Below are 25,936 nucleotides of genomic sequence, written 5' to 3' on the forward strand. Positions count from 1 at the left end.
AACCAGATAGCATTTAGATATCTGAGAAAAATATATTAAAAACATGAAGTTGATGCATAGTGAAGTAATTGTTTACTTTTCTAAACATATTTTTCTCAGATATCTAAATGCTATCTGGTTAACTTTCATTTTTAATTATAAAGTGTTTTTAAGATTGCGAACAGGCATCCTACTGCCTTTTCCCATTCAGTTCACTCTCCTACTCCCTGAAAAGACTTTTACATGTATTTTCTTCTTTCCTCAAACACCACCTCCATCTTTCCCATCCTTGTTTCCCATCAAGGTAAACAATGATTACCTTGTTTCCTATCAAGGTAAACAATGATTACCTTGTTTCCTATATCATTAGGAAATCGGGGATAATTTGATAGTTACTTTTGTATGTTTCCACTTCTCATATATCTGCATCTGTAGCCATATTCTCTGCTTTGATCCCTCTTGATAATCCAAGGACACTATTCTAGCAATTGTCCTTTCTCTCTTCAGAACCATGTTTCTCCTTGTCTTCTGGACTATTCATGTCAGGATACAAGTGTACTGCGCTATCTCCCATCTTTAAAAAAGAAACCAAACAGAAACCTGCCCTTAACTCCACATTGCTTTTATTTAGGACCCCATTTTTTTCTGTTCCTTTTTCGCAGCAAAAATCCTCAAAAGAATTGTTTATACTATCTCCAGTGTTTCTCTTCCAAAACTTTCTTTAACCTCTCCAGTGTGGCTGTAGTCTAAATGCACGCCACCAGTGCTTGTCAGAGTCACCAGTAATCAATTCTCAGCCCTCATCTTCCTTGACCTACTTCAGTAGTGTGGGACACAGCCAATTATTCCCTCCTTTTTCCTACATGCTCGTCACTTGGTTTCAGGACAGTACTCTCCATTGCCTCCTGCTTCCTGTCTGTCTGGTAGCTACTTTGCTGGGGCTTCCCTACCTCCCCAGCCTCTAACAGGCAGGCGAGTCCCATACCTTAGTCTGTGGTCCTTTTCTTTCTCTAAACTCATTTCCTCTAGGTCATTTAATCGAAGCTCATGGCTTTAATTAGTATTTATGTACTGATGATATGATGATTTCTGAATTATATCTCTAGTCTGGGCCTCCCTACTGGACACTGTAGTGATAAACCTAACTGCCTACTCAGAAAGCCTGGCTGGATGTTAAATAGGGGTCTCACGCTTAACACGTCCAACATCCAAGCTCCCAACTTGCTCCTCTTGTAGGCACTCTCATTTCAGTAAGTGTCTACCATTCTCCTAGTTACTCAGGCCCCAAGCCTTGAATTCTGAAACAGCCTCCTAACTCATGTACCTGTTTCTATCTTTGGCCCCTTTGCTGGTCCCACAAATTGTCTATTCTCTACCTAGTAGCCAAAAGTCTGATGATTTTTACTCCTCTGTTTTAAACACTCCAGTAGCCTTTTATCTCACTCAGATTATAAGTGGCCTATGAGACCATTATTTATAATGGCTTACAAGACCTTTATCATCTGGTCTCATCTCCTATCATCATATTCTTCATTCAGTCTGTCCTAGACATACTGGTCTCCTGGAAGTTACTTGAACCTGCCAAACACACTTCTATCTCAAGGCCTTTGTCCTTGTCACTGCTGTCTCAAATGCTCTTTCCCCAAATATCTGCATGGCATGCTTCCCACCTCCCTCAGGGCTCTGCTCAAATATCACCCTAACCAGGTAGATAATATATAAAACAGCAATGCTTCTCCTCACCATGGCCCTCCTACCCTGCTCTATGTTTCTTCAAAATACTCATTGCCATCTTTATATCATATATTTACTTGTTCATTTATTGTCTGTTTTCCCTCTTAGACTATAAGCTCTAAGATGTCAGGGACTTGATCTATTTTTTTTCACTGCTGTGTGTCTAGTGTCTAGATTAGGGCTTAGCACATTGCACCTATTAGGTATTTACTGAAGAAATGATAAGTTCACAGAGGTCAGATTAAAAATTCTGCCTTGTAATAATTTCACCCAAAGCCTGAAGATGACAAAAAACCCATAGCTTAATTAATTTAGAAAGTGGAGAGTTTGTTTGGTAAGAAGTAAGAGTAACTTCTATGAGGTTCAGGTCAGTCTCCTAAAAGAAGAACTATTCCTTCAATGGTATTAGTCTACGAACACTACAAAATATGAACGTGCAAATGTAAATAAATATATGACTGTTATACTTTCAGACAAATAACTCATTTACTGAGCACCAACTTACGTTTTGAAACATGGGTCACCAGACATCAGTTGCATACTAATCCAAACCTAAACATGAGAAAAAGAAATACCATAATTATAAAAATCTCAAGAGGAAAAGCCACATTCTGTTAATCTATGCACCTTCCACAGTACCTAATCCACTATTGCCTGTTTTAGAAAGTATTAAATACAATGATTACTGAATTGGGTTATATCCAATATTGAATTGCTGCTTTATACAGACATGGGTTAAAAATAATTTTTAGCATTCAAAACTTTGTAACTGCAAAAATAAGAGTGGAAAAGATAGAAATGAAAAGCATAGACTTCACGGAACTTCCCTAGAGGTCCAGTGGCTAAGACTTCACCTTCCAATACAAGGAGTGAGGGTTCAATCCCTAGTTGGGGAGCTAGGATCCCACAGACTTTGCGGCCAAAAAACCAAAACAAAACAGAAATGATACTGTATCAAATTCAATAAAGATTTAAAAAATGATCCATGTAAAAAAAAATTCTTAAAAAAAAAAGGCAAGGGTTTCACCAGTAATTATCCTCTGTGCTGTTCTGGTCTGTTTTATATGTCTTTCCTCCCAGATTCCTGTGTTGTTTAAGTGTCTAGAATGTTTTCCTCCAACACATTTGCCATATGATGCTTCTAGGGGTGCCTGTTGGTAGCCTGCTAAGAGAAGAATGCTTCTGGCCTTTGCTCTAGCTTTGCACCAGAATGAATGCATTAATGTACTTTTAAAAAAATTTTATTCAGCAGCAATTATTTTATAAAGCTTGTACATTATGCGAGGCTTAGAAATATCTGATCTTCCCAACACTCCAAGCTATTCAATGCTTTTCACCAAGAGTAAAGGCATTTCCTCTGGAGGATCTCTGTACAAGTTTATCCTGAAGACTAAATGCTTAATGCAAGTCTCCACATGCCTATTAGCAGCATCTGAAATATGAAATGCACAGGGTCATCTATGAAGTTCCCCATTCTAAGAAGCTAAAGAATAAAAGGGCTCAATATTTGGAGAAATCTGGACTCCCATATACTCTGCTGATGGGAATGTAAAATGTCTCAGCCACTTGAAAAAGTCAGGTAGTTCTGCAAAAAGTTAAAAGCAGAGTTACCATGTGACCCAAGAATTCTGCTCCAAGCATATATACTCTTGAATGTATGCCCAAGAGAAAAGAAAACATATGCCCACACTAAAACTTGTATATGAATGCCCATAGCAGCACTGTTCATAACAGCTAAAAAAGTGAAGGACCATTAACCGATAAACAAAATATGGTATAGCCATACAATGGAGTATTATTTAGCTATAAAAAGGAGCACAGTACTGATACATACTACAGCATGGCTGAACTTTGAAAAACATTATGTTAAGTTCAAAGAAGCCAGACACAAAATACTACCTATTCTATAATCCCATTTATATGAAATGTTCAGAATAGGCAAATCCAGAGAGAGAGTAGGCTAGTGATTGCTGAGGGCTGTGGGGAAGGGCAGAGAGTTGGGGTAAAGTGGGAAGTGACTGCTACTGAGCACATATGAGGTTTCTTTTTTGGGGTAATGAAGATGTTCTAAAACTGATTATGGCAATAGTTGGACACACCTTTGAATACACTAAAAACCATTCAATTGTGTACTTTAACTGGGTGAAATGTATGGCAAGTGAATCATAGCTCAATAAAGCTATAAAAATTTAAAAGTATTCAAAGTCCCTGTCTACTACCAGCTGGATCAGCTTCTCTTTCAAGGTACTAAGTGACTTAAACTAATGTTCTTGCCACTTTCTGGAAAGGAGGAGTTAGCATCTTGTTGAACATCCATCCTGTCCTGAAGCGTACCATGAGGCTACTACTGCAAACACATTTTGGGAAACGTACCAGGCCAAGACCTTTCAGACAAGGTCTCTAAAAACAGCCTCCTCCACGTCCCATATTTTGCTGACATCATAGCAAGCCAACACCACTTAGCAGCTGACGTTCTTAGGAAGGCAGGGAGGCTGTGAGTAAGCACAGGAAGCTGGTCTGCAGACAGAAATTATAATGCAGAGAGCCAAGAACAGTCCCTAGAAAGGTCCTTCAGTTCCTGGAAGTTCAGGTCTGGTTGTAACTTCCCATCCTAGGGCTCTGTGAAATGTCCCTGCATTTGACCTAAAGCTCTCTTTTATAGGAGCTAACCTAAGGGATTTCTATTTCATACAACTAGAGAGTGTTGGCAAAATCACATACAGTAACTCTTTCAGACCTCAGGATCAGCCCCCCTGGGGCAACTATTGAAATTCCCCTTTTATAGAGGAGGAAACAGTGGGGCAGAGCTGAAGTGCTTACACAGGGCTCCAGAGGTCTAAGAACAAACACAGAACCCTGATGTCACAATCCACCCTCCCGCTACGTGGCTGTAATTATGTTCCCTAAGCTCCCTAAGCCTCTGGCTACTCAAATTCTGGCTGAAAGCTAAAAGAATGAAGGAATGAATACCTAGAGTACTATTATTTGGAAATAGTGTTTTTTTGTTTTGTTGGACCAGAACTTAAAGCTTTGCTAATGCTTTTTGAAATGCTATTCTCTAGTTGCTGACTGCCTTTTAAGAATCAGCCATACTGCTATCAAAAAGTCTAAAAACAATAAGTGCTGGAGAGGGTGTGGAGAACCCTCTTACACAGTTGATGGGAATGCAAACTAGTATAGCCACTATGGAGAACAGTGTGGAGATTCCTTAAAAAATTGGAAACAGAACTGCTATACAACTCAGCAATCCCACTGCTGGGCATACACACTGAGGAAACCAGAACTGAAAGAGACAGGTGCACCCCAATGTTCATTGCACCTAGATGTCCATTGGCAGATGAATGGGTAAGAAAGTTTTGGTATATATACACAATGGAATATTACTCAGCTATTAAAAGGAATGCATTTGAATTAGTTCTAATGAGGTGGATGAAACTGGAGCCTATTACACAGAGTGAAGAAAAAAAAAAAAGACCAATACAGTATATTAACACATATATATGGAATTTAGAAAGATGGTAATGATGACCCTATATGCGAGACAGCAAAAGAGACACAGATGTAAAGAACAGACTTTTGGACTCTGTGGGAGAAGGAGAGGGTGGGATGATTTGCAAGAATAGCACTGAAACATGTATATTACCATATGTGAAGCAAATCACCAGTCCAGGTTCAATGCATGAGACACGGAGCTCAGGGCTGTGCACTGGGATGACCCTGAGGGATGGGATGGGGAGGGAGGTGGGAGTGGGGTTCAGGATGGGGGACAGATGTACACTCATGGCTGATTCATGTCAATGTATGGCAAAAATCATTACAATATGGTAAAATAATTCTAAATAATTTAAATTTAAATTTAAATAATTAATTTAAAAAAATCAGCCATAGGATCTTATTATGTTCTTCTGGAAATACCAGTGATAATGGTAATAACAACAATAACCTTAACAACAGTCATGATTTGAGAATCTATTATGTGCCAGGCTAAGTGAGTTTGAAAACTGTCAAGTATAGGTAATTTTTTGTCTGCTAACTTCAGACTATTTAGTTTTACTCAGGATTATTTTCCTTTCTTATCATTCGGTAACTCACCGAATTTAGTTAGGTAAACCTAACTAAAATACAGCAAAAGTTTCATCCAGTGAGTTTTACTAGATCCAAGTACTTTTCAAACATTTTCTCCACTGGTCTCATTTAATACTGGCACCAACTCTCGGAAGTGTGTCTTCCCTCTGGGTTCCCCAGGGTATAGAGCTTCTGAAGGTACTTGGAAACAGTAGGGCAGATGTCCAAAGTGAGTTCCACCTGTCACTTCACTTGTGAGAGAACCCAGTGACTTCTATATGCCCACCACAGCTGTGCTGGCAATCACCTTTTGGGAGCTGGAAACATTGTAAGGCATTCATTTATGATGCTCCTTCTGCTCAGTAAGCTCTCATGCTGTAGTGGTTGTATGTATTCTTCCCTGAATGTTCTCAGCACCAAAGAGAAACACCTTAGGATCATGAAGGTGAACATCTGTTCCTTTTCAGTGCTTCTGTAATTTGGATTGTTTTTTCCTCCTAGGTGCTGTGCATTTTAGTGGTGTGGCCAGCTTATGATCCTAGTACTGATTCCCATCTTGACCTTACATTGTTTGTTGTTGTTGTTTAGTCGCTAAGTCATGTCCAACTCTTTGCGACTCTGGGCTGTAGCCCACCTGGTTCCTCTGTCCATTGGATTTCCCAGGCAAAAATACTGGAGTGGGTTGCCATTTCCTGCTCCTGGGGATCTTCCCGACACAGGTAATCAAACGCAGAGAGTTCTTTACCCCTGAGCCACCTGAGAAGCCTGACAATATACACCTATGATTATTTAAAGGCAGAGAATCTCATTTGTTGAACATGTAAATCTGGAAATGTGCTTACTTTAAGAATGGAATTGTCCTGTCTTGTATTTTTGGTATCATAGCCTTCCAGTAAACAACGACGAGTGGTATTTCCTGATCCAGCAAACTCTGCCAGGTTTAGATCTGCAAAGCCCAGCTATGAAAAGAAAGAGAATTATATTAATAGAATATCTAGTAGGCTTCTATCATATTCTCTTTAAAGAAGACAATCAACCCATGTTCTACCCAAGTTGTCTCAAACTTCGGTTATTTGCAGTTTTTGCCAACTTAACAATACCTGTTTTTCTTTGCCTAATATGTCTTAAAACTTGGCTCACTTTTTGTAAAAACGTATGGCTGAGCTTGTGAAGAATCCGCCTGCAATGTGGGAGACCTGGGTTTGATCCCTGGGTTGGGAAGATCCCCTGGAGAAAGGAAAGGCTACCCACTCCAGTATTCTGGCCTGGAGAATTCCACGGACTGTACAATCCATGGGGGTCACAGAGTTGGACAGGACTGAGTGACTTTCACTTTCATTACCTATTTAACTCTTGTCTTCAGTAATATGATCTCTGAAATAACAGATTTGTTTACTCCATATATTTTTCTCTACCCATTAAAACATATAACTGTTGATATAAAAATGTATATTAAACAATGGAAATCACTGCAAGTAGCACACCACATTAAGGGAAATACTAACAGACCAACCTTGATCACTTGCACACACACAGAGAAAACTGATCAGACTCGCCTCTCCCTGTTCTGGTTTGGCTCTATTCCCAGTTAACCACTGGTGACTACAGATAGTTGCAGATTATTAAGTTCTCACTCTCCACCTGAGAGCAAAATGACCTAAGTGTATCACACACTTGCTTTGGTACAAGCTCCTGCTCCTTCACCACCTTACACAATATTTGCCTCACTGGTCTCCCTTGAGCTAAATCTCTCTTTATGAATGAAGCCTTCTTCTTTCCTTCCCCACACCAGCCTTCTCTGCTGTTAACCCAAAAGCTTGGCTCAAACCCATTCCTCCCTCTTATTACTACTCAAGTTTGGGCCCCATTTTCTGCAGCTACCAAAGATTACTGTCTGGTCTTTCCTCTGATGTTGTTCAACTTTATTTCTCATTCCCCAAAATTATCCCCCTTATATCATTATTTTTTGAACAAACTAAATTTATTCTATATCACTAAGTGTATATAGTCTTTTATTAACAAAAAGTGTTTTGAGTTTGTAATTAATTAAGCACATCTCCCTGAATATATAATAAAAAGTATTATACATTTCAAATCCTGTGATGTTTTTTTTAAAGGTTCCTGGGATTCTTTTTTCTTTTTTAAAAATAATATTTATTTCTGGCTGTGCTGGGTCTTCAATGCTGCATGGGCTTTTCTCTAGTTGTGGTGTGCAGGCTTCTCACTGTGGTGACTTCTCTTACTGCAGAGCCCAGGCTATAGGTTCACAGGCTTCAGCAGCCGTGGCTCCTGGGCTCTAGAGCAAAGGCTCAATAGTTGGGGTGCATGGGCTTAGTTGGGCTTCCCTGGTGGCTCAGATGGTAAAGAATTTGCCTGCAATGTAGGAGACCTGGGTTCAATCCCTAAGTTGTGAAGATCCCCTGGAGGAGGGCATGGCAACCCACTCCAGTATTCTGGCCTGGAGACTCCCCATAGACAGAGGAGCCTGGCAGACTACAGTCCATTGGGTTGCAGAGAGTCAAACACGGCTGAGTGACTGAGCACAGCACATGGGCTTAGTTGCTCTGAGGCATGTGGAATCTTCCTGGACCAGGACTGAACCCATGTCTCCTGCACTGGCAGGCAGATTCTTTACCACTAAGCCACCAGCAAAGCCCCCTGCTGTGATTTTAAAATGCCTGCTTTAACACTTTAAAGTGCATATAAATGCATGTATGAATGGCATTCAAGATGAAGATTTTACTTGTAGGCTGAAGCACTATTTTAGCAGTTTTTAATTGGTACAAAAAGAATGAAGGAAAGAACTTAAGAGATCAGTTGAAGGACACAAGCTCCAAAGGCAGGAGTCAGAAACACGGTAAGCCACAAGTAACTTCTACCTAATCTTCATGTGATTACTCTGGCCCAAGAGATCAGCAAAAAACCAGGAGATGTCCAGGGCAAAGCCACACCCAGATGAACATGTGAGGACTTCCGTGGCAGTGTGATCACACATCATCCACATGCCCTGCCATATCATGCCTATCACATTATGTCATTTCACATATGAGCCCTCCTCTTTGAACCTCCAATATCTTTTCCACCCACACTCTTTGCTGATGTCTTGCCTCCTATTTCATTCACAAATAAAAGCAATTTATTACTTTAAGTAATAACTTAAGTAAAACTTACCCTAAGTGAGCTGGCTGTGCTCCCATCTGAGGTCAAGCACTCTGCTCTTGCCTACTCAAGTTCATTGCTTCAGGGATTCTTCCCTCTCTACTGGATCATTCCCATCAGCACACAAACATGCTGGATTTTCTCCCATCTTAATGAACAGAAGGAAACAAAACCTCACCCCACATCTCTCTCCAGTCCACTGTACTTTTCTGCTGCTCCCCCTTCACAGCAAAACTCCTTGAAAGACATTTGCATTGACTGTCTTGATTCTCTGTCCACGGCCACCTTGTCATTTCCCCTTCACCTCCTTATCTACTCTTCCAGCCACAAGATCCTTTTCCTTGAAAGTGTCAAGACCACCTCAAGGTCTTTAGTACTCACTGTTCTTTTGCCTGACGCATTCTTTCTTAAAGCTTCTCTTAGCACTCTTTCTCCCTCCATTAGGGTCTATGTTCAAATGTCATCTCTCTAAATGGGGCTTCTATGCTCTTCCATTCTAGAGCATGCCTGCCTCCTCCCTCCCCTCCCCTCTAACTTCATCTGCGTTATTCTTCTTAGTAGTTATCATCACATCATGTATGTACATATTTCGTATCTATTAGTGTATAGTCTGTCCTCCTCACTCAATCCCTTATCAGAATGTAAGCTCCCCAAAGGCAGGGGTTTTTGTCTGTTTTAGTTTACTGCTATATCTCTTACACGTAAGAGTAGTGCTAGGAACAATGCTTAGCACATGGTAGGCAATTATATATATATTTTTGAAAAAAACAAAACAAAACAAAAAACAGCCCTAAGGCTTACCATCCATTGCCAGAATGCTGGTATTACGGTGTCACTAAGCATAAAGCAAATTAAAAAAAAAAAGAATCTGGTGAGTTCCATGAAGAAAAGCACACTAAGGTCAATGTTTACTGAACACTTTTTATGTGTCTGGCCTTGCTCTAGATACTGAAAACCAGTCATGAACAACACGGGTAAGAACTGTCTTGGGACTTCTCTAGTGGTCTGGGCTTCCACTACAGGAGGCACAGGTTCAATCCTTGGTTGGGGAACTAAAATCCCACAAGCCATACAACATGGCCTTAAAAAAAAAACCCAACTGTCTTGAAAGAGCTTACATTCTAATGAGATACAAGAGTCCATATTTCCTTGTGATTTTCTCTTTGGTTTCACTGAGATAACTGTCTCATTAAAATGGCATAGATACATACATTCTAGGTATAACTGTGATAGATCTTGTGCTGGATAAAGGAAGGCACAATTACAAGAAAGAGAGTGAAAAAGAACATTTCTCAGTGGGGACGGATGACTAAGCTGAGTTCTTAATGATACATGAGTTGACAGAAGCACGTGCATGGTAGGGAAAACACCAAGTCACAAGGCACAAGTGCTAAAACAGCCCAGCATGCCCAGGAACGTTCAGAGGGCAGTATGTCTGAAGCGTAAGGATGAGTGACTGTGGGTGGGTGGGTGCACGTATAGATGGAAGATCTGTAAACCAACACGAGTCTAATATGCTAGATGGAGGACTTTTCATTTCGTTGTCCTTACAGGCAATAGAGAGCTGCTGGAGGACTAAAAGTGGAGGAAGGATATGATATCGTTGAATTTTAGAATGATACCCCTGGCAATAATACAGAGAATGAACTGGAGAGAGACAACAGAGGAAGAGAGCAAAAGACAGGAGGCCAATGTGTGTTTTACATAAGAAATAATGAAGGCATAATCTAAGGCAGTGGTCTTGGGACTAGAGAGAAGAGATGGTTTCAAAAGCTTTTTGTAAGAGAGAAATGAAGATTTGTCAATCACAGCAGACTCTTTTTTTTTTGGCCTACCCACCATTTAATGCCTTGGTATTCCTTGCTAGCAAACCGTGATTTTATTCAAGTATCCACTCTTAGCTCATCTGTGTGCACAAGGAAAGCAACCCGACTCCAGATGATAGTTCACCTGTGATTAGTCTAAGCTGACCATGGCCATCCATTCCTACTGCCTATGACTAGTTTGGGAGAGGGCATATAATCCAGCTGTCGCCAATCAGAGGTACGGGGAAATCCTCTGGCGGCCATCTAGGAAGTTTTCTCACTTAAAAAAAGACATAAATGGAGAAAGCAGCTGGGCTTTGTTACATGTGAATATGTTGACTAAAACCTGAGCAGCTAGCTACCTCCTGATCTTGAAGGGACGAGCCAAGGACAAAGCCATCACATAGAGAACGTAAGAAAAAAAAATATATAAAACAAAATAACATGGGTTCTTGATATTCTCTAGTCAGTGAATTCTGGAGAAGCTCTATCTCCTATCTGCCTGTTTTGTGAGATTAAAAAAGCCTCTATGTGAGGGGACTTTTCTGTTACTTGTAGCAAAGAGCATCTGAATTGACATTGCAACCAACCAGTTTTAGGGAGTTAGGTAATTTGACAGTTGAAACTAGTGCCCTGGTTCTTGGCTTAGATGACTGGATTGAAGGAGACACCATCACAGGGGCTGGAAATACAAAAGGAGAGTGGGGAGTTCCCTGATTGCCTAATGGTGAGGATTCTGGGCTTTCACTGTGGCCTGGGTTCAATCCTTGGTGGGGAAACTGAGAACCCACAAGCATCATGGTGTGACCAGAAAAAAAAAGAGGAGTATGTGGTTTAGAAAATAAAGAGGTTTAGAAATAAAAGACAGTATGTGGGTTTCTGGTAGTATTATTAATTACTAATTCCTTCTATCTAGCAAAAAGTGAGCACATTCATTAGTAATTCCATATAAAAGTATAAAAGACAGTATGAAGTGAAGTGAAGTGAAGTGACTCAGTCGTGTCCAACTCTTTGCGACCCCATGGACTGTAGCCCGCCATGCTCCTCTGTCCATGGGATTCTCCAGGCAGGAATACTGGAGTGGGTTGCTATTTCCTTCTCCAGGGGATGTTCCCAACCCAGGGATCGAAGCTGGGTCTCCTGCATTGCAGGCAGACGCTTTATCCTCTGAGCCACCAGGGCAAAGACAGTATAGAGAATGCTAAACGAGCACAGAGTGGGGAGTCCTATTCCACTGGGGGTTGGGTGGGAATGAGACTACATCCTGGGGAAACCAAATTAACAGTTGCTATTGTTTAATGCAAACCAGAGATTGTCTTCTAGCAAGGAAGTTTAAACTTAATGACATCCCATAATCAGCATTTATAAAGAATATGCCTATAATTTATTGTTGGATCCAACTATTTAATCTCCAAATTGCTCACTTAAAAACATCCATGCTTGAATAGCAATTAGAAAAGCAAACCATTTAATATTTAGGCTTATAAATGGCAATGAGGGATATTACAAATTCCAAGAGAGTTAAAGAAGACCAACTTACCTTTGCATAAGCTTTTCCACCTTTTAATTCCTGCCAAAGATAAAAAACACTGTAAGGATATCATACGACTAATGATTTAAAATTAAATATATGTCAAATAGTTTTGAGGTAGGTATTTATTTATATGCTGGCAAATCCACTCCAGTGTTCTTGCCTAGAGAATTCCATGGACAGAGAAGCCTAGTGGGCTACAGTTCATGGAGTCACAAAGAGCTGGACATGACTAAGCAACTACACTTTCACTTCAAGTATAAACTAAAGTTCTGATGATCTTAAATCCAACTATTTGGATGTCCCCCACCTCCCTCTGGCAAGTAACCAGAGTTTTTATTTAGAATTTAACTTAAATTTGAAGGAGACAAATGGTGAGAAGACAAACTAACATTTAATCTATTTGCTGAAGAAGAAACTGCCGAAAAGTGTTCTGGACACATTGCAATAACCTGAATCACCAAAGAAAGGTTAAATTATTTACTTAATTAAGCATATTAATAATACATTGCACAAAGATTTCAACAAGAGTGGAGATCCCCACCCCAGAGACAACCACTGTTAGCAATTTTTAGATGTGTATATGTATATGTGTGTGTATATATATTTATTCCCCCTTTACTCAGATAAAGTAAGGTATATGTATTATAATAACATAATACATATACATAATACATATACCTTAACATAATACATATACCTTACTTTTTCCCACCTAAAACATATAACATTGTCCCATGGTAATATAGTAGAAACTTCCTTGTCTAACTCTTATCTAATGTGAACAAAACTGGCAAAAGTGAAAAATAATAAAAATATATATAGATGTCTTAACACTTTACTTTAAAATATATAAACTACATTAATTTGCCAAATCCCTCAATTTGGGACATCACACAGATACAAGATTTAAAATGCTTAGACACTGCTTATCACACAGTATATACTCTGTACATGTGTTTGCTGAATGGAGTTATCTTCTTATCTTTCATAAACCAAGATGCACAATGCATTATGTACCATTTCCATCTTTAAAGGGGTGAACTTAAATAAGCTGAGAGCTAATCTATGGTAAACTCTATTGCTCATGAATATTTGCTATCCCTCCCCTTCTCTGCCCCTTTAGTCATGCCACCAGGTGTACTCCATTATGAATTACCAAGTTTTCCTTTATTATAAAGTTACTGTCATATCTGTAATAGTGCCTTTCTTTAACAAAGCAAAACAAAACTTTTTCTAGATAATCCTAGTCTCTACTAGATAATTCTTTTCTTTGCTCCCTTCTACAGCCAGATTTTCCAAAAGACTTACCAAAATTTGCTGTACCCTACTCTCTCTTCAAAGTAACTCTAATTGGGTTTTTGCTCCTTGTCCCTCTGCAGTGGCTCTTAAGATTACCAATGAACTCCATTTTTATTAAAGCCCAAGGCTTTGGCTTCATCTTACTTAATTCCAAAATAGCTCTCTGCCTCCTTCTTAGTAAGATTTTTTTTTCTAGAAACTTCCAAGGTGCTACAATTGTCTACTTTTCTTCTCACCTCCCCGGCTACTTCTCACTCTCCTTTGTAAGACCTACTACTCCTTTATTCAACCTCTGTAGAAAGTATGCTAGCTGCATCCTAAATATACATTCTTTCCCTCTCCATTATAATAGAATCCTCTATTTTTAGCTGGGCTTTGGCTACCCAAAATAAAGTAACTGACTACATTTTTCACTTTCTTTTTGTACTATAGCAGTGTCACTAAGATCTGGCCAAAAGTATATGAGAAATGATATATATGAATTCTTGCTCCTTTCTTGTACTTGCTAAGTAATTTAATACCACTTTTAAGTGTTTGGTCTAGGGCCTCTTGTTTTCTCTATCTACACTTTCTCGCTGACCTATCCCATTCAGGTCTATGGCTTTAAATAAGAATTGTATGCCGACAACTCAAATCTTTAGTCTGAACTTATCCTCTGAGTTCCATATTAGTATTTTAAATGCCTACATGAGATGTCCACTTGATGTCTCATGTGTGCTCAGCCACTTCAGTCACCTTCAACTCTTTGTGACCCTATGGACTATAGCCCGCCAGGCTCCTCTGTCTATGGAACTTTACCAGCAAGAACACTGGAGTGGGTTGCTATGCCCTCCTCCAGGGGATCTTCCTGACCCAGGGATTGAACCCAGGGCTCCTACATTGCAGGCAGGCTCTTTACCTGCTGAGCCATTGCGGAAGCCCCTGATGTCTCATAGACACTTCAAGTTTAACGTGGTCAAAATAGGTCTACTGATCTTTATTTATCTGCCCCCCCCCCAAATTGCTCCAATGCATGTCTTTGCTATTTCAATAAACAGCTGAATCATCTACCCATATGCTCAAGAAAAAGATCTAAGAGTTATTCTCAATTTTGTTTCCCACATTCACCATACCCAATCCATTAGTAGGGGGCTACCTCCAAAATACATCCTGAATCATACCGCCTCCACTGTTATAACTCCATGCCAAAACATAAGCGTTCCTCATCCAAACTATCCCAATCACTTAAGTGGCTTCTGCAATTCATCTTCCACACAGCAGCAAAAGTCATCTTAGAAGATCATGTCTCTCCTTTTTAAAATCCTCAAATTGATTTCAAATTACAAACAAATGTATTCCAAATATACAATTGGAATAAAACCTAAACTCCTATAAAGCCCTGCTGATCCAGTGCCTCTAATCTCATCACCAAGAACTTCCACTTCCATGTGTTCCATGTTCCAGCTAGGCTGGTGGTCTATCTTTAAACATGTTAGATTTGTTTTTTGTTTCTTGTGAACCTGCATGAGGTTCACAACACTTTTGAACACGTGGCTCAATATCTTTCATCAGTTTTAGAAGATTCTCAGCCACAATCTCCACAAATTCACCTCTCTTTTCAGGGCTCCATATATGTCATATATATGTCAGACCTTTATATTGTTTTCTGTGTCTTACACCCTGTTCTGTGCGTCCCACACTTATATTTTCTTTCTTCCTTTATAATTTTTTAAAACTCTTTTATTATGGAAAATTTCAAACATACACAAAAGTGGAAGAAGTAGTATAATAAATCCCCATGAACCCATCAATTAGCTTTAAGAATTATCAACACTTGGCCGATTTCATCTTATCCGTATAATTCCTTATCTATCTCTTGTTGTCTCTCCATTTTTAAAAAATAGTAGGTCCTTGTTGGGTTATTTATTTTAAATATAGCAGTGTGTACAAGTCAATCCCAAACTCCCTACTGATATTTTCTTCTGTCTTATTTTCCAATGTGTTCTTCAGTTGTGACAAACCTGCTGTTAAATACATTTGTTGAGATTTAGTTTCATTTACTTAGTTTTAAATTGTAGTTACTGTATTTTTCAGTTCTAAAATTCAAGTTTTAAAATAGTTTCAAGTTCTCTTATTTTCCATACTCTTGACTAATTATAATTATTGTAGAAAGTTTATTACATCTTCTCAAATATGTATCTCCCATGGGTTTGTTTTTATCATCTTGTTTTCCTTTTGATTTTGGTCATGCAGTCATGTCTTTTTGGATGCTTGGTAACTTTCTGTGCGTGATAACTCGAAGAAATAATTTTAGGCTCAGAGTAATGTTATTCTCCTCCAGAGAAGATACAACATTTTTTTCTGGCGAGTAGAAAAGTCAACCTATCACTTTCATTTAAGCAGTGACTAAGCTGATTGGAAGCTGAATGTCAATTTTTGTAAGGGTTGATCTACAGCCATTATACTCATTTTTCTAGGCTGAAACTCTTACAGAGTCCCAACTAGAAACTCAGGGTATTTACCAAGGCTCCTTCTGTGAGTGGGCTCTGGACTCCATTTTTGTTGCCTTAGTCCTGTAAAATTGCCAGCATCTTAGCTCAGCTTCTTAGTCTCTCCATCACTGCTTTTGGCTTAGCTCCTTAGCTGCTGCTTACAAATTAGCAACTGCTCTGAGGGTAAAACCAAGGCCAAATGTCAGGCTCATGTCTTTATGCTTCCCTGGTCTTTGATTCTAAACCTCTTAAATCCTTGCTGAAGGCAGCTTCTAATGCCTTCAAGCAGCTATTTTTAATATTTTGTATAGTTCTTCGGAAAAGTTCACCCTTCTCAGAGGGAAGGGTGGCCTGGTAACAAGCTAGTCCATTAATTTGAGAAGCATAAATTCCCAAGTTTATTATAATTTTAGGGTCTGTTATGGATTTAACTGTGCTCTCCCCAAAGAAATACTGAAACCTTAATACGCAGAGCCTCAGAATATGACTCTATTTGAAAATAGAGGAGGCTTTACACAAATAATCAAGTTAAAAATGCAGTCCTAATCCAATATGACTGGTGTCCTAATAAAAAACAGGAAATTTGAACACAGACACGCACAGCAGGTGGATGATACAAAGACTCAAAGGGAGAAGACAGCCATGCACCTGGAGTGATACAGCTCCAGGTCAAGGAAAGCCTCAGACTAAGAAACTAAGAGAAAGGCATTGAACAGTTTCTTCCCTTCTTGCTTTCAGAGAGAGCATGGCCCTACTGACATCTTGATTTTGGACTTCTGGCCTCCAGAACTGTGAGACAATAAATAAATTGTTTTAATCCACTCAGTTTGTGATACTTTGTTGTAGCAGCCCTCGCAATCTAACAAAGGGGTTTTTTACTTTCAGGGCTTCCCTGGTGGCTCAGACGGTAAAGAATCTGCCTGCAATGAGGGAGGGTACAGGTTCGATCCCTGGATTGGGAAGATCCCCGGGAAAAGGGAATGGATACCCACTCCAGTATTCTTGCCTAGAGAATTTCACAGACAGAGGAGCCTGGCGGGCTACAGTCTATGGGGTCGCAAAGAGTTGGACACGACTGAGTGAGTGGCAATCTGTACAGTTAATTTTATGTGTCAACTAGACTGGGTCATGGGGTGCCCAGATATTTGGTTAAACATTGTATCTTAAAGTATGTTTTGCAATGCAGATAGTATTTATACAGTTGGCTTTACTAATTTTTCTTTATGGGTTCTCACTTTTACATAATAATTAGGATAAGGTACAGTAAGTTCAGTAAGTACTTCCATATACCAAGCATGGTAAGAGAATACTAGTGGTTCACCAGTATCTGTTCTTTCCTTCTTTAATGTTGGAATCTGACAGTCACTCAGGTAGAGACTACATTCGCAGCTTTTCTTCTAGTTCGCTGTGATCATGTAACTAAGTTCTAACCAGTATGAGCACTTTTGAGTCATGCCCTAAAAAGGAATGCATTTGTTCTCTCGTTGCTTTTCCTTCTTTCTCACTGGTGGAGAGATAACAAGACTAGAGCAACTTCCTTGGATCTAAAAATGGGCATCATACAGTGAGGATGTCACAGCTGCTCTACCAGCCCTGGATTCCTTGGCTATTACCTGAGAGAGACATATACTTCTATTTTAAGTTTACAATGTACTACATTGAAACAATCTGAGATTATAATTTTTATAGATTATTGGTAATATGCTTCAACTTAGTAAGCAGAAATGACATTTATTTTTTTTTTTTTAAGATTCAATGATTTTTAATACAGTTGCAAAGTTGTGAGATCCTCACAATCAATTTTAGAACATTTTCGTCACCCCCTAAAGAAACCCCATATCCATTACCTGTCCCTTCCCATCCAAAGTCCACACTCCCCAGCCCCGAGCAACCTCTAATCTGCTTTTTGTCTCTACAGATTTGCCTATTCTGGACATTTCGTATAAGTGGAATCATACAATCTTTGGTGACTGGCTTCTTTTATTTACCATATTTTCTCGTCATTCTTAAGTTTTTTGGAGTATAGTTGCTTTACAATGTTGTGTTAGTTTCTGCTGTACCGCAAAGTGAATCAGCTCTGTCTATACATATATCCCCTCTTGTTTGGATTTCCTTCCCATTTAGGTCCCCACAGAGCGTTGAGTAGAGTTCTCTGTGCTATACGGTGGGTTCTCATTAGTTACCTATTTTATACACAGTTGTGTGTATAGTGGAGAAGGCAATGGTACCCCACTCCAGTACTCTTGCCTGGAAAATCCCATGGACGGAGGAGCCTGGTGCTCTGCAGTCCATGGGGTCTCGAAGAGTCAAACTTGACTGAGCGACTTCACTTTCACTTTTCACTTTCATGCATTGGAGAAGGAAATGGCAACCCGCTCCAGTGTTCTTGCCTGGAGAATCCCAGGGACTGGGGAGCCTGGTGGGCTGCCGTCTGTGGGGTCGCACAGAGTCGGACGCAACTGAAGCGACTGAGCAGCAGCAGCAGCAGCAGTGTGTATAGTCCCATTCTCCCACTTCATCCCAACACCCTTCCAACTCTGGTATCCATGTGTCCATTCTCTATGTCTGTGTCTCTATTTCTGTTTTGAAAATAGGTTCTTCTGTACTAGCGTATGTTTTTAAGGTTCGTTCATGTTGTAGTACATATCTGAACAAATGACATTTAAAAAAAACCATGGGTTTAAAATCAGAAAGATTTGTGCTTGAGTTCCTAATTTATCATTTATTAGCAAAGTGAGTTTGTGCAAGTAACAACCTCTTTGAGCCTTGGTTTTCCTGAAAACGGAAAAGATAACACATTTTCAGGGCTGTTATTAGACACAAAATATGTAAAGTCCCTAAAAAAACAGTGCCTAATAAAGCAGAGAAACAATGAATGGCAGGACAAAGACCTATTATGGCCCCTAAACTAACAGAAATAAGATTATTAATTATATGCATAATGATAATGAGATGAAGGATCTTGATAATATTTTATTTCTTCAGATTTCTCATCATACTTATCATAGAAATGTAAATTATGCTGCAGGTATGAAGTGAAATTTATAACAGTTCTAACAGTAAAGCAGAGCTAAAGTGAGTCAGTGACGATGGAACCAACCACGGTTTCTGAAAGGAGAGAAGGAACAGGCTGTTCTTATACCTTCCTCACAGAGACTCTGTAGATACAAGGGTCCAGGACACCCGTGGTGGCACTGGCGCTCATTTTGCACATAAATGAGAACTTCTTTCTCCAGTGAACACAGTTTGCTTGCACCACCTCCCTGAGAGGGGAAAAAAAAGAACCAGTTAATTAACTATGATAGCATGGATGACATGTTAAAACACACACACACTATTTCACGCAAGTCCATAATGTAAATATTTGGAAACTATGAAATATGAAGAAAACAAATTCCTAATCGTGTAATCTGAAAATCTTCAGAAAGTTTTAATTATTCACAGGCAACTGAAAAATAGTGAATTTACTTATCAATTCAATCAATATAGAATGATGCTTCACCATTCATTCAATACACAATACACATTTGTTTATATTAGATGTGATGAGTATGTGCTAGGTGATTAAAATATGAAGATCAGAATAACTATTTTTTAACCTGATTGGGCTTAGAGTTTAGTTAGTGTAAAAGATAGAAATATAAAAATACTTATTCTAAAACAACTACTGTCACAGTTTTACTTCTATTCCAGTCACAAGAGCAACAGCAGATACCATTTATGGACAGTTCACCACATGTTATTTAATCTGACAACAACCCCAGGAGTAACAACCTCGGCAGCTGGCACTATCCTCACTTTATAGGTGAGGAAGTGAAGAAGAACTAAAGAGCCTCTTGATGAAAGTGAAAGAGGAGAGTGAAAAAGTTGGCTTGAAACTCAACATTCAGAAAATTAAGATCATGGCATTCGGTCCCATCACTTCATGGCAAATAGATGGGGAAACAGTGGAAACACTGACAGACTTTATTTTGGGGGGCACCAAAATCACTGCAGATGGTGACTGCAACCATGAAATTAAAAGATGCTTGCTCCTTGAAAGAAAAGCTATGACCAACTTATTAAAAAGCTATGACAGCTTATTAAAAAGCAAAGACATTAATTGGCCAACAAAGGTCTGTCTAGTCAAAGCTATGGTTTTTCCAGTGGTCATGCATGGATGTGAGAGTTGAACTATAAAGAAAGCTGAGCGCCAAAGAACTGATGCTTTTGAACTGTGGTGTTGAAGAAGACTCTTGAGAGTCCATTGGCCTGAAAGGAGATCCAACCAGTCTATCCTAAAGAAAATCAGTCCTGAATATTCATTGGAAGGACTGATGCTGAAGCTGAAGCTCCAATACTTTGGCCACCTGGTGTGAAGAAATGGCTCACTGTTAAAGACCCCGATGCTGGGAAAGATTGAAGGCAGGAGGAGAAGGGGATGACAGAGGATGAGATGGTTGGATGGCATCACTGACTCAATAGATATGAGTTTGGGTAAGCTCTGGGAGTTGGTGATGACAGGGAGGCCTGGAGTGCTGCAGTTCATGGGGTTGCAAAGAGTCGGACACGACTGAATGACTTAACTGAAATGTGCATACAAGAGATGTTAACTCTAGGTCATTTAGGTAGGAAGCAGCATCATTAGCATTCAAACCAGGCTTGATTTAATTTCGATTTAATTCAAAAATCCATGTGCCCATTTTTTTCACAACTCTGCCCTTTCAAGTTTCCAGGTCTCTGTGTACATGCTGTTCCCTCTACCATTCTCTTAGAAAGGAAGGATAATTAATCCTCTGACTTCAGAAGAAAAGAAAGGCAGTGGGCAAAAACAGCTGGAGAAAGCAGAAAGGAAAGGCAAGAGAGCTCAGGTTAAACGGGTTTTATTTTCTTAGGAAAATAATTATAAGGTGACTTCTATAGGATGATAGTAGCTGATGGGTGACTTGTTAGGCTGAGGATGGTGAATGTGACAGGGAGTCAACTTGTAGCTGCCTTAGTGAATAAAATGAATTTGTACTAGGACCAATCGATTTGGTTTTATAGATTTCTCTATCAATGCACAGACATCCAAAAACAAGAAGTGCAAAAAGAAATATAATTTAAAAGCCAACTATGTGTTTGTGTGTGGTATGTGCATGTTATATATAAACAGAGATGAGGGGGTGTATTTTATCATAGGTTTAACTGTAGTAACTTTAGCTTTTTTTTTTTTTCCCCATTAGGAAGCTTTAGCTGATTTAAGAAATTATGAAGAGAATGCATGTGTTCTTAGGGGAATTTCCCTAGAAATCCAGCAGGTATGCAATTTATCTGTATAAATTTATCTACATACAGCACAGGCAGAATGAGAGTTGCTTGGCAAAGGATAGGTCTGAAGGTATTTGTCAGGCAACCTGAGGCATCCCCAGTAAGATGAGAAGTAGCTAACTTGTATACTCAAAAATAAGTGAATTTGAAAAATCAGTGAATAATGAGAAAAACAAGCTTTCCTCTAAACATCTCTTAGCCTAAAGGCTTGATCAAGGTATCAGCCATGGTCTCTGGAGCTTCCTCCTTAAGGTATGCAGGTAAACAAATCCCAGTACCCCTGGACTCTTCAGGAATATTTTGAGCTTCAAGGCTTGGTAGTTCCTATCATTGAGACCACTGATAAATGATCAAGAACCAGAAATAACATTAAAAAAACACCTGTTATTTTACTTTTCTGATAAAATTAAATAAAAACTTCTGATCAAGGATGGCAGTAATACCTGTATTAGCTTCAGCTCTCTCCCCCAAACTTTCTAAATTAAAACAAAATTTTTTAAGTCACCCTCATACAAGGACAAAGAAAACCAGACAGGAGACAAGAAAAAAAAAAGGCAGTGACAGACAAGTAATCACTAATTAAGCAAATCAAAGAACGCTGAACCTTAAGCTGGTAACATTGAAAGCCAAGAGCAAGAATTTAAAATTGATCTTGAAGCAGAATGAAGGAAGGACAAAAGGCAGAGTCAATGAGCACCCTCCACATGCACAAAGCTTTTACTCAATTTTTAGTGCTCCAAGTTAAACATGAGCAGATACTTAAGGAAAGTCCCTTAATATGTAAGGCAGAGATCAATAAATAGCAAAGAAAAAAAAAAACCCAAAACAAAAAACAACTTGAACAAAACAAAGTCTACACTGGAAGAAGAGAAGAATATCAGAGAGAAAGAAAGTACATCTACTGTACAAGAATAGGATACTGTTTTTAAAAAAGGAACATACAGGAAACTAACATGGTAACAAATAGGATCACCCAGAGGACATCAGTGAACTCCTAGAAACACACAAATTACCAAAACAATCAAGAAGAAAACTTGAACAAACCAATACAAAATGAGATTGAGCCAGTAATCAAAAACCTCCCAACAACAACAACAACCAAAAAACCCAGGACCGGCTAGCTTCAGGGGTGAATTCTACTAAATACTCCAAGAATAATACAAATCCTTCTTAAACCTTTCCCCCAAAAAAACAGAAAAGAAGGAACACTTTGAAACTCGTTTTATAAGCAGCAGCATCCTGATACCAAAGCCAGATAAAACCACCATAAGAAAATAAAACTATGGACCAATATCTCTGATAAAGATAGATAGAAAAATTCTCAATAAAAATACTGGCAAACTGAATTTAACAACATATTAAAAGGATCAACGCATGCAAAATCAACATGATATATATACCACAGTAACAGAATCAAAGATAAAAACCACATGATCATCTCAGTTTAGTTCAGTTCAGTCACTCAGTTGTGTCCGACTCTGCAACCCCATGGACTGCAGCATGCCAGGCTTCCCTGTCTATCACCAAGTCCCAGAGCTTACTCAAATTCATGTTCATTGAGTCGGTGATGCTATCCAACCATCTCATCCTCTGTTATCCCCTTCTCCTCCTGCCTTCAATCTCCCAGCATCAGCGTCTTTTCAAATGAGTCAGCTCTTCGCATCAGGTGGCCAAAGTATTGGAGCTTCAGCTTCAGTATCAGTCCTTCCAATGAATATTCAGGACTGATTTCCTTTAGGATAGACTGGTTGGATCTCCTTGCAGTCCAAGGGACTCTCAAGAGTCTTCTCCAACACCACAGTTCAAAAGCATCAATTCTTCAGCGCTCAGCTTTCTTTAGAGTCCAACTCTCACATCCGCACATGACTACTGGAAAAACCATAGCTTTGACTAGACGGACCTTTGTTGGCAAAGTAATGTCTCTGCTTTTCAATATGCTGTCTAGGTTGGTCATAGCTTTTCTTTCAAGGAGCAAGCATCTTTCAGGTTCATGGTTGCAGTCACCATCTGCAGTGATTTTGGAGCACCCCCCCAAAAAAAAAATAAAGTCTGTCAGTGTTTCCACTGTTTCCCCATCTATTTCCCATGAAGTGATGGGTCCGGATGCCATTATCTTTGTTTTCTGAATGTTGAGTTTTAAGCCAACTTTTTCATTCTCCTCTTTCACTTTCATCAAGAGGCTCTTTAGTTCTTCTTCGCTTACTACCATAAGGGTGGTGTCATCTGCATATCTGAGGTTACTGATATTTCTCCCAGCAATCTTGATTCCAGCTTGTGCTTCACCCAGCCCAGCATTTCTCATGATGTACTCTGCATATAAGTTAAATAAGCAGGGTGACAATATACAGCCTTGACGTACTCCTTTCCCGATTTGGAACCAGTCTGTTGTTCCATGTCCAGTTCTAACTGTTGCTTCTTGACCTGTATACAGATTTCGCAGGAGGAAGGTCAAGTGGTCTGGTTTTCCCATCTCTTGAAGAATTTTCCAGTTTGTTGTGATCCACACAGTCAAAGGCTTTGGCATAGTCAATAAAGCAGAAGTAGATGTTTTCCTGGAACTCTGTTGCTTTTTCGATGATCCAACAGATGTTGGCAACTTGATCTCTGGTTCCTCTGCCTTTTCTAAATCCAGCTTGAACATCTGGAAGTTCACAATTCACGTATTGCTGAAGCCTGGCTTGGAGAATTTTGAGCATTACTTTGCTAGCATATGAGATGAGTGCAATTGGGCAGTAGTTTGAACATTCTTTGGCATTGCCTTTCTTTGGGATTGGAATAAAACGATCATCTCAATACATGCAGACAAAAGTACTTCACAAAATCCAACATCCATTCATGATAAAGGCTCTTTTAACAAAATAGGTAGACTAGAAACTTACCTGAATACAGTAAGGACCATATATGAAAAGCCTATAGCTAATAGCATAATCAATGGGGAAAAACAGGCAATGTTTCCTGTAAGTACAAGGCAAGAATGTTAACTTTCTAGGGATTAAGACACTACCCAGACACATGAATATAACCTCCCAAGTGGCAGACTGACATATGAACTAGGACTCTAGGTCAGGTTCTCAGGTGAGAGTAAGAAAGTCTAATAATGAGCCAAGAGACCAGGCTGGGATTAAATGGGCTATTAAAAGTGTACTCACCTATTAATTAACTCACAACAAGGCACAATAAAGAATCCTTATTGGAGGAGAAATCCAAAAACGAAGGCAGAGTAAGAACCGTATAATACTCTGCACAATATACTGCCAACCACAGTAAACACTCAATATTTGTGGACTAAACAGATAATTGTCATTCATGGGCCACAAACAAACAGTCTCAATTACCAATTCCTTTCTATATTACTTCACAACTATTCCTAAATCAATCTCTTTCCTGTGTCTAGTCCCACTACCCTAATTTTGTCCCTCCAAAATTCTTTGCTGAAATATGGCAACATTTTCCTAAATGGCCCCCACTCAAATCTACCTTCCTCATGTTACCACAGGAGAAGGCACTGGTGACCCACTCCAGTACTCTTGCCTGGAAAATCCCACGGACGGAGGAGCCTGGTAGGCTGCAGCCCATGGGGTCACTAAGAGTCAGATACGACTGAGCGACTTCACTTTCCCTTTTCCCTTTCATGCATTGGAGAAGGAAATGGCAGCCCACTCCAGTGTTCTTGCCTGGAGAATCCCAGGGACAGGGGAGCCTGGTGGGCTGCTGTCTATGGGGTTGCACAGAGTTGGACATGACTGAAGCGACTTAGCAGCAGCAGCAGCATGTTACCACAGAGCTCCTTCTAAAATACAGAAGGTGACATCCTTCCTCTGTTTAAACTCTGTCACTGTTTCCCCATTTCAGATTCAGCCCTACCTCCTTAACATGGAATCTCCATGATGAGACCCCTTAGGCTTACCGCTTGACCCTTCTGATCTCATACTGATTGTCATTCCCCGCTTACTTCACACTATTTCTCATTTGTATGCCTTTGTTCATGATGTTTTCTTTACCTAGTCCACCATCTACTCTCCCTTTCAACTACCACAATCCCCAGTTTAATTCTAACTCACTTAGACTAGTCATTATCCCCTCCAGGAATCTTTCCCCAACTCAGCTTCTAGGTGAAAGCCTGGTGTCCTGTCTGACCTGGCCCGCCTTGGTCCCCTGAATACCTCAGCGTCCACCATTCTCTCTCCTGGAGCACTGCCACTCCATGCTCCAGGGGGGCAGAAAGTGGCTGAGTTGGCCTCCTCCATCATTCCATTCAGTCCTCATCCCCCAGGATGTGGTCCTAATTTCCTTTATCCTTGTTTTGTTTCTGGCAGATTCTCCAACAATTAATACATATTTGGAAGGAGTCAATATTGTAAATGAATTTTTACAATTTATAAGCCTAAGGTACCCCTGACTATGCTCTTTCTTAATAGGATTTCAAATAGAATATATTAATTTAAATAATCTTTTAGATTTTATACTATACTGTCAAAGTAATAGCCTTGGAGTTTCAAACAATTTCTCCAAACAAAAAAATTTTTGTGTTCCTTCAACAATTACTCAATTTTTTTGTGTCATAATCTTTAATGAACACACACACAGCTGTCAGAAAATGG

The 25,936-nt window shown here is 39.5% G+C and overlaps 1 protein-coding gene across 1 annotated transcript in view; it reads right to left on the bottom strand.

Moving 5' to 3' along the window:
- FAM102B (family with sequence similarity 102, member B) overlaps positions 1-25,936 on the bottom strand; it is an 82,483-nt gene that overhangs the window by 23,782 nt on the left and 32,765 nt on the right. The window contains exons 2-5 of the mRNA XM_010830939.1: positions 19,189-19,309; positions 12,283-12,312; positions 6,621-6,737; positions 2,219-2,265 (exon numbers count right to left, since the gene is read on the bottom strand). Of these exons, the coding sequence (XP_010829241.1) occupies positions 2,219-2,265; positions 6,621-6,737; positions 12,283-12,312; positions 19,189-19,309 (315 nt within the window). The remainder of the gene's footprint in view (positions 1-2,218; positions 2,266-6,620; positions 6,738-12,282; positions 12,313-19,188; positions 19,310-25,936) is intronic.

This window comes from Bison bison, unplaced genomic scaffold, assembly GCF_000754665.1.
Source record: "Bison bison bison isolate TAMUID 2011002044 unplaced genomic scaffold, Bison_UMD1.0 scf7180017864519, whole genome shotgun sequence".
In the NCBI taxonomy this organism is placed as follows: Eukaryota; Metazoa; Chordata; class Mammalia; order Artiodactyla; family Bovidae; genus Bison; species Bison bison.